At 38.1% G+C, this 17164-nt stretch overlaps 1 protein-coding gene across 1 annotated transcript in view; it reads left to right on the top strand.

The window, feature by feature from the left end:
- The first annotated feature begins 9210 nt into the window (after window positions 1–9210).
- The window catches only part of CFH (complement factor H), a 37361-nt gene continuing 29407 nt past the window's right edge, over window positions 9211–17164 (top strand). Inside the window, exons 1-3 of the mRNA XM_083847276.1 lie at window positions 9211–9383; window positions 14102–14287; window positions 15792–15897. Coding sequence (XP_083703402.1) covers window positions 9323–9383; window positions 14102–14287; window positions 15792–15897 — 353 coding nt within the window. The 5' untranslated portion in view covers window positions 9211–9322. The remainder of the gene's footprint in view (window positions 9384–14101; window positions 14288–15791; window positions 15898–17164) is intronic.

Here is a 17164-nt window from a genome sequence, read left to right as displayed (position 1 = left end):
ATTAGGACTTAAACCCCCTTGAACATCTTCAAGCTGAAGAGACACTGAATCTTCTGCATGGAGATAAATGCTCTTATACACAAGCTGTTTTACTGGGTCACTATGCTAAAGCTAGGATTTCTTTCTGCTATGCTTAAGTGTTAAAGAAAAGCTGTGAGCCACACTCACTTCTTTCTAGGAACAAATTTAAGTTTGTAATCCCGGGGGATGGCAGTCCTGAGAAGCATCAGAAACACCTGTGACACAGTCTTGGGAACTGAAAATAGACTTGAATTAATCTTTCTTCTTTAAACTTTTTTACTGATTGGGTACAGGTGGGTAACTCATTCCAGGTGCTTAACCCTGAAGATTAAGGGAGGCAGAGTAAGAACTTTGTTGCTGAGTTTTTTGCTAGTGATTATATATAAGTCTTGGCTCATACTAAGATATGGAAAATAGAAAAAAAGCATTTAAGTTTCCTTTTTGGGTTACTCATATTTTTGGTGGTGTATAGGTAAAAGCATATGCTGGCACAATGTCAATGACTTCTGTATGTTTTGGAACACTTGCAGTGTATATGGAGGTATATATTATTTATTAATACTGTTCTTAATTTAAGATGTCCTTCCCATTTACCTAAGTCTGAATTGTGCATTCTGCTGTAATCAAGTAAATCAGATTATCTGGTTAGTTTTTGATACCTTCCTCAAAAAGATTGTATGTTTTTATTATTACTTAGTTTATTTACTGACACTGGAACATTCTTTGCTGTTGGTGTTGATACTTACAACTTGTTGATACTTACTTCAGGTAAATCAAAGCAAAACCTGACTGCAAACAGAGTAGAATGTTGCCTGTGATAAACTGGTGCATTTTGATGTCTTGAAGTGTTGATGGTCCTTTGCATTGTGGAGATGAAATAGTCTTTATCAGACACACTTCTTAATTTCTGTTCCCTCCATTGCTTTTCAATTGTATACCAGATTCAGAGACAATAAACGTTGTCTGACATATCTGATAAGCTTATGATCCTATTGTTTTTATTCTTCTAAATACTGTTATTAGGTTGTGGTTAGACAAGAAAGAACACCGCTTAAAGATAAGCTTCTCAAACAAAAGGTGAGGAAGAAAAGGGTATGTATGAAACAAGTGCATACTAAATTATTTTAAATGGTTCTGTAATACACAGCAGTAATTTTCATGTATTATCCTTTTAAGGAAGATGATAGACTAATATTGTCTTCGATATTCAGTTAACTCACTAAGTAGGCATATACGAGACACTTCCCATAGGCCAATAGTCTAGGCTGTAGTGAAAAACAGTAAGAGGAAATGCCTTTTTTGTAAAGTTGGCATGCTTTCTCTGATTGATTAAAAATAAATGTTTAACTGAAAAATAAATGACAAAAACTCAAACTTATTTTGAAGCTTTTTTTTTTTTCTGCCCTGGTGCTTACTTCTCAGATATCCCCTCCACCTCCCCTATCCCAGAACCAAGCAATATCTGGATGTTTATGTAGCTAATGAGAACTCTTCAAACTCTACTTTCACATTACTGCAAGTTGATCAACTCTCTTTGAGTGTGTCTGTGTGGTTTCACAGTTAAGACTGTAACAAGGGCCTAGAGTACTGGCACCACTGGAAAGCACACGAGACAATTCTGCAGCTTTGCCGGCTGAATGGAAAGTTTGGGGACTCATTATTCACAGAACATAAAATGAACAGTGGTTTAGATAAGTAAATTGTATTTAAACAATATTTGATCAACTTATCTGCAATTTCACTTCCAAAATACCCTCCAAAGGTAGAATTTTCAATAGAAAAAAATCACAATGACATTATCTGTTAAAATGTGCCTAGTTATAATTCTGAAATGAAGAGTCTTTCCTGATAAATATTATTTGTCTCAGAAAATAGAGATTCGGGGGGGGGGGGGGGGAAGTATACTCCTCAGAAAACAGTACTTTTATTAAAAAAAAAAAAAAGTTACTATCTTTTTAAAAAGCAAGAAACTAATAGGTGCAAAGCTCAAATGGAAAGAGCACATAGATGTGTTCTGAAGTACAGAACATAGATGCCTTGTAGGAAAAAAGTTAGGTGTGCTGGACTGAGGGTCACAGCATCCAGCAGTCCGAATGGATGTGAGAGGCTAAACCAAGCCAATATCAGACACTGGTGAGAGTTCTATTTTGAGGACTTCCCCTCTTTGACTACCACAATACAAAACTATTGTTTACTAATATGGAGTATAGGACTAAAAATTACAACAGTGTAAAATGATTAGCTAGAGGATGCCTTATTGGGTTTAAGCATGAAAGCTTGTAGACGGCAATTTTGAATGTATGTCTAAAAAGCATATATATCACCACTATAAAACTTAGCTATAGCTCAGGGCATGTTGCCCAAGTGGGTTCTTATTTAGTAGCAAGAGGGCAAAATGACCTTTGATTGTTGGTTGTAGCATTCTATTTTACTTTTACCCAATACTTGTGCTTCTTGAGGTTGGTAGAAAGCAAAGGGCATGTTGCTGAGCATTGCAACAATTAAAGGGCCCACAGGACCTTGAGACTATAATTTTAAATCTAGTTAGATCTATTTCTTGCACATTTATTTCGTATAATCTAAAATGTATTCCTTCCTAGGCCCATAATTTTATGTTTATTGCTGCTCAGCTAAAGGCAGCCTTGATTACCTTCCCCATTTTTGTCACCATAACATTGTATCTGTTAGATAAAAGATCCACTACTTAGTTCCATTTCACTTCTAAGGGCTGCCTGGGCTTTTCTGTATTCTATTGTGTCATTTTCTATTCAAATGTTTACTTCTGTCTTGCATCTTTCCCTAACAATAGTCTCTGTTCCCACACATTTGAAAGCATCATCATTTTCTTACTTCTCCCTTGCTGCAAGGGAACTACCATAGCAATGCCACTCTGATGTCTTTTGCATCCTTTTCTCAAAAAGATCTCAGTAGTAAGTTAGGTTGACATGAACATATTGGTTTGAACCCTCTTTGTTTGTTTAAATGTACATTTGTTGTGGTTTATTAGATTCTTAGCTATTAGGGATAAGATCCAGTTTTGGTTCATTCTGAATCTTACCATAAGGGGAATGAGGAGGGCAGTCTGTGTATGACCATAGCCTAAATAACCATCAATATCCTGTAAGTTTCTACAGTGTTTCTACAGAAAGAAATGCTTATGTCATCTCTTTTCTAGGTAGCTGGTTTGTATGCTGGACATGCAAACAGGAGTAGTTGCTGATAGTTTAAATTGTCCTTCAAGAGGGCACAGCCTTTGGGGGGATATTATTAATATATAATGAAACTTTACAAAAGCTTTTAACCGTAACTACAAGCAGCAGCACCAGCTTCAGACTATACCAGGAGCTTGTTCCAAAAGAAGTACCCTGGTATTCTTATAAACCTCTAAAGATTTAACGATCCTATTTATTTTCTTACTGTGTGTTTTTCATGTTGATTTTGCATCTCTTCATTTTACTGCCTGATACACATTTTGGAGTCCAATACTGCAATGTTTGGCATACAAAAACTACAGGAAAAATGTTTATTTAAACTTCAAAGAAAAAATATTCTTGGAGTCTTCCTTTCCACATTTGGTAAATGACTGTGCAGTATACAGACTGTTCTGCTGGAGCGAAAGGTTTGATAGTGATTCAGAAACGGTAACAGACTGAAATAGCCCAAAGTGAGAACAGAGTTTTAAGGTCACTGTAAAGCTAGGGTAGAAAGAGAAATTTGGTGAATTTTCAATTTAATAATTCCTCTCAAAGTATCAAAAACTGGAGAAGGTTTTGTGTTTGTTTGTTTGTTTCAATTGTTTAGTTAAACTGAAAACTTGATAGGTAGATAGCCTGCTTTACATAGCCTGGTGAGCATGATTCTGTATTGCAAGCATGAACCTTGTAATGCTGTTTCAGACACAGGGCATTCAATATCACCTGATCTATGTATTCTTATGTGCTGAACCACCATAGCACAGATCCAAAAAGGAGCTGTATCCACTTCAGGGCTACCCCTGGCCCTTGCATGCCACAGTGCTCTGACATCCGTGGTGACCAGTACAGAAACTATAGGAACAATTAGGATGGCAGCACTGTGGCAGGGCAGAGCAACGTGGGAGGAAATGGTGATATCCTCTGAACTGCCTTCCAGTAGATCTTCACTTGGCTGTGAATAGAACTTAGTTTAAACTAGAGATAGTGACAACCGCTTTTATGTAGGAGATAATTTTTTTGCAAAGAGCACTTTTGCAAGTAACTTTTGCTTTTCTTTTGACTACAGAGTACTGAGCTAGGAGAATGAGATGGCAATTAAACAGATGTGGGTTCTTAATGTGTACCTGTACTGCTCATCAAGATCTGTTAATGCATATACTGGGGAATAAGCACCACACAAGGTCATGTACACAGGTGTGCATACTTACATGTTGCAAATTTATAATAAAGATTATTGTAATTTATAGTAAAGTTACAATAATTCGTAATAAAAATTACAGAAAATGTCAAATTTGTAATATAACATTTAAAGTACAAATTTAGAAGTGGACATGATAGGTCTCCCCTCATGGCTGCAAAATCCTACCTGAACATGTTAATATATACTTCGTATTAGGAGAAGATAAAGCAATATTCAAATAAATCCTAAAATTGCTTTTCTGTTTGCATTGGTGTTTACGTATACCACCCTTAGTGAAATGGCCTGAAAAACAGCCATTAAGATGTGAATCTGAGTTAAAGCACCCAAAAGTGTATGAGACTGCATATGCCACAGCTGATCACGTTTGAAGGGTTGATGACTATAAGCCAGCTTAAACAGTGACTATCAGCCAGCTTAAACAGTAACAAAGGAGTTTCAGAGTAATTTTTGAAACAAGGGAGGTCCCAGTTTGGACAGGTGTTACAAGGAACGAAGGAAAGTTTGTAGCAGGAGGGAGAACAGTGGGAACAGAGCAGCTGTCAAAAGCAGAGCAGCTGGGCTTTACGATCTTGAATGTTGGCCCACCAACATCATGACTTTTCCCTAGGCCAGCTGGAGCATCTCCCCCGTCAAATACAAGCAACCTGCATCCAGTGAGGGTAGAGACAGTTCAGGGTGCAACATGTAGTTATGCACACCTGTATGTGTTTGTGACCTTGGGTGGTGCTTACTCCCCAGTACGTGCATTAACAGATTTTGATGAGCAGTAAAAGTACGTGTTAAGAACCCACATCTCCAACAGGAGCTATGTGAGAGGGGGACTGTGAATATAACTCTTTGTGAATAGGTGCACATGGATTTGTGTGTATGAATAGAAACTTTGGAGATTGGTAGTGAAAGGACATTTAGAAATTTGTTAGGTGCTCATTAGCATTTTTCTGTTAAGTGTCCTATCTGATGTATTGCTGATACTGATCCTGAATGTATAGCTCAGTGATTGCCAGTTAATTACGTGCCTAAGCAAACTGGGCAATTTTTCCCTGTTACACCATTAGGTTGTAATTGTACATATTACGTGATATGTAATGTCATGAATTGGAGTTCTCTACCAGTGGGAGAGACAAATAGTTGTTGACAATGGAAAGATAATCTCACTATTAAGATAGTAGGATAGGACCTTTTTTGTGAAGATTTTTGAGCAAAACTGTGACTGTTTCTAGAATGCTACAAGCTGTATTGATATCATTAGAATCAGGTGTGACAGCAAGCATGCTGTCAGAATATGCTGAAATTATACCAGTCAGAGGTGCTATTCCAGCAGAGACTAACTGAACTGCTATTACTAAGCATCACAAGTTCCTTGCTGGAAGACAGTGACTTTCTCAGCGACTTTCATTGTGCTTCCATAGACCTTGTATAATAGGTCCATATTTTTCTCGTACTGGGGACCCCAGAACTGGATACAGTACTCCAGGTGGGCTCTCATGAGAGCAGAGGGCGAGAATCACCTCCCTCAACCTACTACCATGCTGCTTTATATGTAGTCCAGGATACAACTGGCTTTCTGGGCTGCAAGCCTATCTTGCCAGCTCATATCCATTTTTTCATCAACCAACACCCCCAAGTTCTCCACTGCAGGGCTGCTCTCAATCAATTCATCACCCAGTCTGTAGTGATGTTGAGGATTACTCTGACCCAGGTGCAGGATCTTGCACCCGGCCTTGCTGAACTTCATAAGGTTCACCTGGGCCCACTTTTCAAGCCCATCAAGGTCCCTCTGGATGTCATCCCTTCCCTGTAGCATTATCAAGAGCACCAATCAGCTTGGTGCGGTCTGCAAACTTCCTGAGGGTGCACTCAATCCCACTATCTATGTTATTAAAAAAGATATTAAACAGTACTAGTCCCAGTATGGACTCCTGAGGGACATCATTTGTTACTGGTTCCCATTTGGACATTGAGCCATTGACTGTAACTCTTTGGATATGGCCATCCAGCCAATTCCTTATCTATCTAACGTGTCATCCATCCAGTCCATATGTCTCCTATTTAGAGGCAAGAATGTTCTGGGGGACCATATCAGAGGCCTTACAGGAAGTCTAGATAGATGTCGTCAGTTGCTCTTCCCTCTCTGCTGTTGCAGTTACTCTATCAGAGAAGGCCACTGGATTAGCCAGGCACTATTTGCCTTTGGTGAAGCCATGCTGGCTTCTAATCATCTCTCTGTCTTCCATATACTTCAGCATAATGTCCAGAAGAATCTCTTCCATGACCCTACTGGACAGTGAGGTGACGCTGACTGGCGAGTAGCTCCTTCCCACTGCAAGGAAACTTGCTTTTGGACTCAACAGTTCACTGGTACAGAAACACGTAAATGCAAGCAGTGAGATTGGCACAGAGAAGACAAACGAGACTATCCTGGTGCAGTTAAGAGCACTGTTGTATGCAGAAGCCCATGGTTCTGTATCACAGAACAAAAAGAATTATAGATTTGGTCAGTGCTGTTCTGTGAGGAGGTGTTTCTTAGAACTCAGTTTAGACAGGCGCAAAAAAATTCTCTTTATCGATCAGGTATGCGCTGGTACCTGCAAAATGGTTGCAGACCGATCATCACAGGGTCATGGAGCAGGGCGAGAGATCATTTTCCACTTATGAACCACTTGACAATAGAAAGAGGGAGGGAAAGGAAGAGGTGTTTTACTGTCTGGCAGATTTCTTGTAGATGAAACAACTGAATGCTAGTTTTCAGTAAGGCTATTCCTTTGAACAGGTAACTGGAAACACAGTTTAGGTGTAAATAAATAGAAGACCAAACAAAAAAACTCCAGCTGTATTTTGAGAAGAAAAAAAAAAAGTTTTCACTGCTTTGGAATTCAGGCTTGATTTGGGATCTCTCTTCTGAACACACTCTCTTAACCTATACCGGTAGGCTACCTAAGCCAGTCATCATGAGGATATGTTACGTGTTTTTTTGGGAGCACACATCTATGTATTCTCCATGCCAGTCAGACATCACTACATACCAGTGTGTGGTTGTGGTGGTTCTACTCAAAGGGAAAGGGGAGAGAAAATACAATGAAAAGGTCTCAAGGGTTGAGATAAGGACAGGGAGATCACTCAACAATTATTGTCATGGACAAAAGACTCAGCATAGGGAGATTAATGTAATTTATTACCTATTAGTAACAAGCTAGAGCAGTGAGAAACTCAAACTATAAACACCTTCCCCCCATGTACCCTCTTCTACGTCCTCCCCTCAAGCAGTGCAGGGGAATGGGGAATGGGGGCTGCAGTCAGTCTGTAACACTTCATCTCTGCCGCTCCTTCATGGTCACTCTCTGCCCCTGCTCTAGCTTGGGGTCCCTCCCACAGGATGCCATCCTTCCTAAACTGATCCTGCGTGGGCTTCCCACAGGCAGCAGCTCTTCAAGAATTGCTCCCACATGGCTCCGTACCATGGCGTTCATCCCCCAGGAGCAAACTGCCCCAGCACGGGTCCCCCACGGGCAGCAGCTCCCCCCAGACCCCCTGCTCCTGCGTGGGCTCCTCTCCACGGGCTGCAGCTCCGGCCCGGGGCCTGTTCCTGCGGGGGCTCTCCATGGGCCGCAGCCTCCTCCAGGCCACATCCACCTGCTCCACCGGGGGCTCCTCCACGGGCTGCAGCGTGGAGATCTGCTCCGTGTGGGACCCATGGGCTGCAGGGGGACAGCCTGCTCCACCAGGGGCCTCTCCACAAGCCACAGGGGAACTTCTGCTCCGTGCTAGGAGCACCTCCTGCCTCCTGCTGCACTCACCTTGGGGGCTGCAGGGCTGCTTCTCACCCCTCACTCTCCCAGCTGCTGTTGTACAGCAGTTTCCTTCCCTTTCTTAAATCTGCTCTCACAGAGGCACAAACAACTTCTCTTATTGTCTCGGCTCTGGCCAGCGGTAGGGCCCTTTGGAGCTGGCTGAAACTGGCCCTTATCTAACATGAGGCGGCTTCTGGACTCTTCTCACAGAAGCCACCCCAGCAGCCCCCTACTACCAAAACCTTGTCACATAAACCCAATACAGAGGTCTGCAGCTGTTTTTTCATCTGTCTCCTGAGAACGCTTTGTAATCTTACATTTTTTTCCAAATTCTCAATGTCAAGTAACTCCCCTTCTATGTGGAGTGCACTTCTAAAGCCAAGACATTTAGGGAAAGTATTAATAAGACTGTTGCTAACATGAATCCATGAAGAGTTCCTCTGTTAGCTCAGTTTACCATGTGGTTCATCTTTTTGTACAATCCGTATCATTATTCTTTGGACACTTCATTATCCATATTACAGTTATTACACTAATTCACATCTTCTCCATCTTGGAATTTCTCATGTGATACTGAAACAAATTCTTCAGCATCAGTGAAGGTTATTTGATGAAATACCTCTGATCTGAGTAGTGGGCTATCTTATGCAAGAACCAAGGGTTAGTAAATCACTTTGTATTTTTGTCTGCTTTGTATTTCAGTTATTTTCAACATAGGTCTTAAATGTATGTAGTAGAGATGTTCATTTTTACACACAATATTACTTTGGTTTGTTTTTTAAACATGTAAGACAGAACATCAAAAAATTATATGTACAACTTCTTTTTTTGGGGGGTGGGGGGGGTATGATGTAAAAACAAGCACACCGCAGGGAGGGACAGTGTCATTCAAAATTGCCAGGCGTTTATTTATTTATTTATTTAGCAACATTTGGAGATAAAAAAAAATAAACCCTTGTGTGTTGCAAGAGGGTTAGGGGAAGTGACTGCTGAAATCACTCACAGTATAAATGGTTTGCAAGGTCAGTCCCTGAAGTCACTCAGTGAGTAAAATAGGAGTGCATAAAGTAATCAAAAAAGTTGGCTACAGTACTGAATGCCTTTTCTGAGTCACTAGAATGTCATTCTTGGGCTATACAGCTCTCCTCCTATGTTGGGTGTATTGTACTGCAGAAAGAGGTAAGCTTTAATATGAAAAAAAAAAATGCTTTCTTAAAGTGTGGAGGAAGATTGTTACTAAAACAATTTGTAAATAAAATCTTCAAATTAAAGCCTATTTTAATCAAGTTCTGTCAACAGTAATTGAGATTTCTTCTGGTAATATTTAACACAGGATTCAGTATCTTGTCATGGGTATTATTTCACCTATTTATTGGATAACTACTGCTGTTACTAAACTGTTGCACATTTTTTTTAAATGGTTATCATCTCTATAAACTACAACCAGACAAATCATTTGTTATTTGTTATATTTTTAATTGTTCTAACATCTAAAACCTGTAAATAGTCAGTAGATTAAAATAGAGAATATTCAATAAATGTGTTTTTTTCCTTTTTTTTTTTTTCTGTCTGGAATAGTCTATGAGATAATCTGAGAAAAATAAATGTTTAGTGACTGACTTAGCTTACAAAATAGCTGTTGAATGACAGCTTGTTCTGTGGTATTTTCATCAATTAAATGAGATAAATGTATGCAGATATGCTTTTGTATATGTTTAAAGAGGTAGCTAGTATTCTGGGTGTTTTTCCAGAAGGCTCTAATGATGTTTTCTGCTTCACTGTTCAATTTATTTCCCTTGATATTGTATTTATGTTTTTAGTGCCCATTTAATTATTTAATTGCTTTGCTTTCCATATGGGTTTTTAGTTTCGTTTGGTTTTTTTTTTGGGGGGGGGGGGGGGGGATTTGTTTGTTTTCTTAAACCGTTGGAGAAAGGGCACTGTCTGTTTTGGAGCTAGTGTGTCTGTGCTCAGTTCAGGTTGTTTTAATTTTAGGTGAAGATTTTGAAGACTTTATTAATCAAGGCAATCTGATAGATTTTACTTAAAAAAAAAAAAGTGAAAAATATTGATGTTAATGAATTGTACCATCTTTTTTTACGTATACTTACAGTAAATGCTGCTTCAATGCAACTACTAAACAATAATTTTTTTGCAAAGTAGTCTAGAAAGATCCTGGAATTTGAAAAGAGAGTTTGCCTGAATTTGTGTTTTCTTTTCACAATGCTTTCTTTAGATTAAAGAGATAGCAAAGGAATGCAAATGTGGCAATATTTGATCCATCTGGGACAACTACTACCGTGGGCCATGCTGGGTTCTTAGTTCAAGCTTCATATTGGAAGTCTGTGTGAGTTGTTTGAGAGTTAGGTTGTTGCACAAGGGCTGAAATATACTTCTACCTGAATTCATAGTTTGTGCTTGGCTTTCTGGAAATTGCTACTGGCATAATAATGGTGAGAAAGCAGTTTGAGCTATTTCTAACCAAGATCAAGTCATGTATATGTACTAAATCATTAATTCCAGCTGTCCACAAAATGATTTGAATCATTTAAGCCATGCTTTATAATATAAAAATATAAAAAAAAAAAAAAATTTTACTGAGTACCCAGATCAAAGTGCATAATATAGTTTGAAGTACATTCTGTCAGCAGAATTATTTTTCTCAAATTACCAAGAAACTGCATTTAAAAAAAAATAAAAATAAAAAGAGAGAGAGAATAATTAACTGTGGTCCGAAATACATACACATACTGTGGCACTTCAGAGTAACACTTGCTATGGCATAGTCTGACATCAGGGCAGTAGTGGTGAAGAACAGTCAGAGAGTTGAAATGAAATCCAGAAGCAAATATGTCTTAGTAACGGTGAAGAGACTTAGGAGTCCCTAGTCTGCACAATGGTCAATAAAAGTGTAACAACTCAGACGTAAGGGGTGAATACAGCAGAGACGCTCTTCCTCTACTGAATAGCCTGTGGCTTTCCAGCCATCACCCAAGTGCGCTGTTGCAGATTTCCATCATTGCAGAAGCTGATTCAATCTGGACATCCAACATTATCCTGTATTACCTTCAACTTAAGCTTGACTTACTTGCTGCCATATGAAAACTTTTTAGCAGTTTGGAGAAATAGCATATTCAATGTCAATCTCATTGAAATTTAATAGACCAAGGCACACTATGTCGTGATAAACACAAAGTGTTTTGGTTTTTTGGTTTTTTTTGGGGGGGTGGGGAGATTTTTTAAGCAATTTACTCATGTACAATAGGAATATTTTAGAATATTCTAAAGGTACATTCTAAAGATTGGTTCATAGACCGATTTTTAACATATCATTTCTTGTGGGAAGGAAATGAAAAAAATAGGTTAGAGATCAAACTGTGAGGAATTAAACCTGAAAAAAAAAAAAAAAGTTATTTTATAGCAAATAAGGATGAAAACAGTAAGTTTAAATGTCTGAATCAGAGGCAGCTAAGATACCATGTGCCATTTCTCTATGACTTTTTTTATAAACAGGATCTGAAAATGATGTGTTGCTTTAAATGTGAGATGATCACTGTACTGATGTGCTGCAGAGATTTGCTGCTATCTGAATATTCTTGCAGTCGGTAATAAGCAGATGCAGGCATAGACTATAAGAAAAGTTGGTTACATGTTTAACTATTAAGTTATTCTATTAAGTTATTCTTTAAATCATAGAATTTTTCTCAGCTTAAAAACTGAAAGCATTGATTGTAAGGAGTTCTAATGAAAAATGTAGAATTGGAAAAATTCCTTGTCTCGCCACACTATAGGTAATTTGGGGGGGGGGGGGGGGGGGGGCTAAAATAGCCATTTTTAACACACTTGCAAGATGGTGACAGCTAGAGGAGTACTATTGATTTCACCTATTCCTGCCTTTTTTTTTTTTTTTGGGGGGTGGGGAATGTATTAAAATGAGAATGTGTCTTAAATGTGTCTTAATGAATTTTGTTAATAAAAGTGAGTCTCTAGTCTCTCTTTTGATAGTAGGGTAATACCCTCTGGTGGACAGAGCAATCTTATATACTCAGGATAGAACGATTGGTCGGAAGGAACATGCTTGTTATTAGAATAGCTAAAAGAGTTGGAGAAAATGTGAACCTGTGAGCAAATTTAAACTCTTCCTTTATCACTTCAGCAGTATCCTCAAGGCTTGTCTACCTTTCCTGGGTATTTAAGCCAGTCAAAAGAAAGTTATTAGATCTCACAATGAGCATTATTTTCTTCATACTTTCAAAATATCATAGCTACAGACTACTTAAAATTATACTTAAAAAATATTTTTTTTCCCAAAGCTTTAAGGAATTTTCCAAAAAATTGTCTCTGATTTGGTAGGCATTCCACAAACTGAAATAGAAACAGTGAATGTTCAGGGGTATGTCTTAACTAAAGTAAAATTCACTTTGCACACTTTGATATGGAAGAATAAGGATTTATTTTGCTCACTTTGGATTAGAAGTCCCATTACTTAATCTTTGGTTGAAATGTCGCCAGTTTAGTTCAGCAGGCTATAACCCTACATCCCTTGCATGAGGAAAGATCTTAAATATTTTTCCTGTAGTCCCACTTTCACAGCACTTGGACCATCTGTAGGAAAGTACCAGTAACAGCACTGGTGCTTTTTCAAACCTGTGGCCTGACAACTAAACTGGTGAGAGGATTTTGGTGCCAGCTCTGTACTGAGTAATGAATCTCACTCACCAAGAAATATCTTTGCCTAGTGAACATTTATTCTCCCATTTCTTTTCTACATGGAGGTTTCGTTTATTTTCTAAGGCTTAATTTCTCAGAGATTGCTTTATTTATTCTTGATGAATTCTCACCTTTGATGTTCAGATATAAAGCAGACTACTTGTATCTAATCAGCTAGACTGTCTAGAGTCTGTTTCTGTGGGTAAAGCTTCAGCCTTTAAAATAACTACATTTCAGTCACCCAGGCATAAAGAATTAGTCACTGAAATCAGGTCAGTGATTATAAACAAACAAAAAGCATTTCTTAACCTTCTTAACATTAGATTGTTGTCTTTCTTAACATCTTCCCAACATTTGTTTCTTTCCCCTTCAGTGTGACTAGTCTCATTCTCAAACTGTTGAGAAACTTCTATCAAGAAGTTGAGAAACTGTTGAGAAACTTCTATTAAACTAATTCAGGTTCATTTTTTAAAATTTACATTGGCTGTACATTTCTTCAACACTGAAGAAGGCCCAGTAAGGAACTTTTGGGGAAGACTGTATAATATTGAGCTAATGAGAAATATCAGACAGCCCTCACCCCCCAAACTGAGTCAAAATGCTTTGAAGCTTACAAAGGTCAAAGTGAATACCCAGAATTGATTACATCATGTAACATGTCATAAGAAGTAATCTCATGGACAGGGGGAAATGTTTTGGAATATCAGATAACTTTAGCCTGACAGAAAGTTTAGGGAATGTGAAGGCAAGGGGAGATTTGACTGAACTTGATTAAGTGGCACATGAGTTTAATGTCAGTAAGGATGGCGGTGGCACCTGGAGAAAATAGTTGGAAAGGAAATCTACAGAGTGCATAAAGTTGTTCTCTGCAGCAATGAAAGGACTGCTCCCCCATCAGCTCCCTCTGATGGAAGGGTAAGAGATGTTTGTGGTTTGAGCTGGGGCACTAATATCTGGTCCCAGTCTTTGCAACTAAAATATATTAATGAACTATACAGTATGTAGTTTTTGTTCCTACAAAATATGGATTCTTGGTAGTTTCCCTTTTTACGCTGATTAAGTAGAAAAGATATGCTCATTTGATTACAAATGTTACCAGGATTTCTTGCTACATTTTCTATTGTAAAAATATTTTGCAGTTTGTAGCATGTTCCTCAGTCACCAATATTTTTATTTATAATTTTTAGCTTGTGAACAATCTCCTCCTAGGAGAGTTAAAGAAGTGCCTACTGAAACATGGAACAACCCTCCTTATCCACATGGTACTCAAGTAACATACAGGTGTCGGCCTGGATATATAAAATATGGACGAATTTTATTTGAGTGTGATGACGGAGCATGGAAGCAACGCCGCCCACTGACAGAATGCAGAAGTAAGTATTTATGCAAAATACATACAAACATTTGACCTGGCATGTCACATACCTTGCCAGCAATGTTAATGTGAAATTTCAATTGCACCTTTACCTGTACATTGTTTATTTCAGCATCCTTTAAAATATCATCTTAAAAGGCATGTATGCAAAAGGAAACATTTGTGTAATTTCCTTTTCTCCAGTTCAAAGGAATATTTTTTTGCTTTACAGAAGATTTATGCTAGGCCAGCCTTACCAACCCAATCTGTGCGTTTGCTATCAGAATAGAATCTGCTTTTAAGAATATCCAAGACACTTTTCATTCTGGCATCATTCTATCTATGTCTGTGCAGCTGTGTTTCTGGTTTAGGTTAGGTGATACAATTATAGTATATCTGGGACACAAGCTAAGGTACCACAACAAAGAGGTCCATTATACAGCTGATATGGACCTTTCTGCATTTAAATTAAATAAAAATAACTAGTCACTGTATATTGCCTATAAATGGCAGGTTATGGAAGAATTGTGTTTTAGCATGTTAAAAACCAAAACAAAGCAGTTAAACAGTTCTGTTATTTTTCTGGCATCTTGCAGTCAGAATTTTATCTTTCTTGTGCTAAATTATGTTAATTCCTTCTTATTTTTACATGTATTTATATAAATACTCAGTGCACAGAGCTCTTTCCAATCATACAAAAATTGCTGTAGCTTTTTAGTTACATATTTTAGGAAATACTGCCACCAAGTGAACAGATGCTGACATTGGCAAGGTGCGGGTGGAAGGTAAAAAGTGGTGATTTGGCACAGATTAAGTGATAACATCCCCTTTCTATGAGAGGCCACACTAAGCAGTGAAGTTGGTCATGGGGTTGTCCATTTCCTCTGTGTCACACTGGAGAAAGTCTAGGGCCTACTCAAACACCTCTTCCTTGGAAACAACAAGATGTTGATATGATCTAAGAAATGAAAATGCCTAGTTTGACAGGGATCATGAAGGATTTCTTCTGAGGCCTAATATAGTTTAGCCATGTAGTTTATTTTACAGTCCTTTGAGCAGAAAGGGCTGAGGACCACAGGACTCCTGTGGCCTCAGGTAATCTCTCTTTACTCAACACAATCCCCATCAGGTTGAGGAAATTTCATTTCCAGTCATGGATTGCTTCTGTGGTGGAAGATTTGGACCAGTTTATGTCAGAAAGTATACGAAAAGCTGAAGTTACATCCTGCCATTAAATGTATCATAAAACTTAAGATGAGATCTGCCTTTTTTTGAAGGACTGAAAGCTCCTAATTTGTTGTTTACTTTTAAAAAATAAATAAATAAAAACAATTCTCACTCTAATATGTTCTCATTGAAAACAGTGATTCATTAAAGGAGGTTAATTGAGCTAATGCTGAGTTTTTTTGACAATACACTCTGCATGAAATACACTCTGCTAATTAATAGAAAAGTGCTGTCTTTCAAATTTTGACTCTGTGTATGGTGTAAGTACTTTTTTTTCTTTCTGTCTTTCTTACCAGATAAGCCCTGTGGACATCCCGGAGATACTGAGTTTGGTTCCTTTCAACTTACCAGTGGAAATGAGTTTGTCTTTGGTGCTAGAGTGGAGTACAGATGTAATGATGGGTAATATTATTTAATTCAGTATATGGGAGTTAATTTAAGGTTTTAATGATAAGAGAAGTGTCAGTAATAGATTTGTTGTCTCTAAAGCAGCTGCAATTTACTAATATTTAAGAACATTTAGTTATTTTTTAATTTAAAATAATGAGATTACAGGAATACTAAACTTAACTGTTTCTCATGTCTGGTGGTATTGAAGTAACTGTACTTCACACACATTAAGCTGTCATCCAAAGTGTCTAAAACAGATAAGGCTGTAGTTCATTTGAAATCACGGTTGTCCAAGTAGAAAGCAAAACTAATGGTCTGCCTGTAAAGCTGCCTCATGACTTGACCAGCCAGCTGATGGAAACACAGCTTCTCATGCTGGAATCTTTGCTCTCAGCAGGCAGTCATTATGCAGTTATCTGGTGAAGTCATTAGGCAGTACAATGGAATCACCTATTCAGAACCACAACCATTAAGTCCTGCTTAAATCATTTCTGTGAGTTATGAAACAAAATGCATTGTAAAAAATGTTTGAAGACTGGATAACATCTCTTCATTGACTTCTTGGAAGAAGTTCTCTCTTCTCCCTCTATTCATCTTCTCCAATGAAAACTGTAGTAAGGCAAATATATAGTATTGTGCTTAGGTAAACATGCTTATAACTACATTCTTTCCTCATGAAATGCAAATCAGCCATAAGCACAATACAGTGGTTTAGCCATGCTTTTGCACGCTTTGAGTTGCTGGAATGTATTACTGGATCTAGTCTAGTATAAATATGAGTTGCAAAATCAATATTCTCCTTAATTCCTTAAATGCAGACAGTTCTTCTGTCATTTCAGACTAGCTGTAATCCCTCTCTGACCGCATTCCAGACTAAGCAGAAGCAATGTCGTTGTGGCTATGATGCCCTCAGACCTAAGAGAATTCTAACTCAGCAAAGCATGGAATACGTATGGCTGTCCCATGGCTTTCACTCATACTGGAGCATAGACAGCATGAGATTTACTCTGCTAGCTAATGATTGTGTAAATCACCCCTAGGTCATTTATTTTCTAGACAAAGCTTGGTATATCTATAATGAAGAATATACCTGACCAATTACTTCCTACTTTATGATTTATTTTTTTTTGGTTTTGTATTTTTGCCATATGCAAGTAAAAGAAACAAAATAGGGGAGACAAGCAGAAAAATACTGTTTTCTTTTGTTATGTTTTGGTTAGTCTGTACTCAAATATCTGAAACCTACTTCCTTTGCTTCAAAAACAGCAGCACTGCTGTT

The sequence above is a fragment of the Anser anser genome, assembly GCF_964211835.1.
Source record: "Anser anser genome assembly, chromosome: 8".
Classification (NCBI taxonomy): Eukaryota; Metazoa; Chordata; class Aves; order Anseriformes; family Anatidae; genus Anser; species Anser anser.
This window is presented reverse-complemented; position numbering and strand designations above follow the sequence as displayed.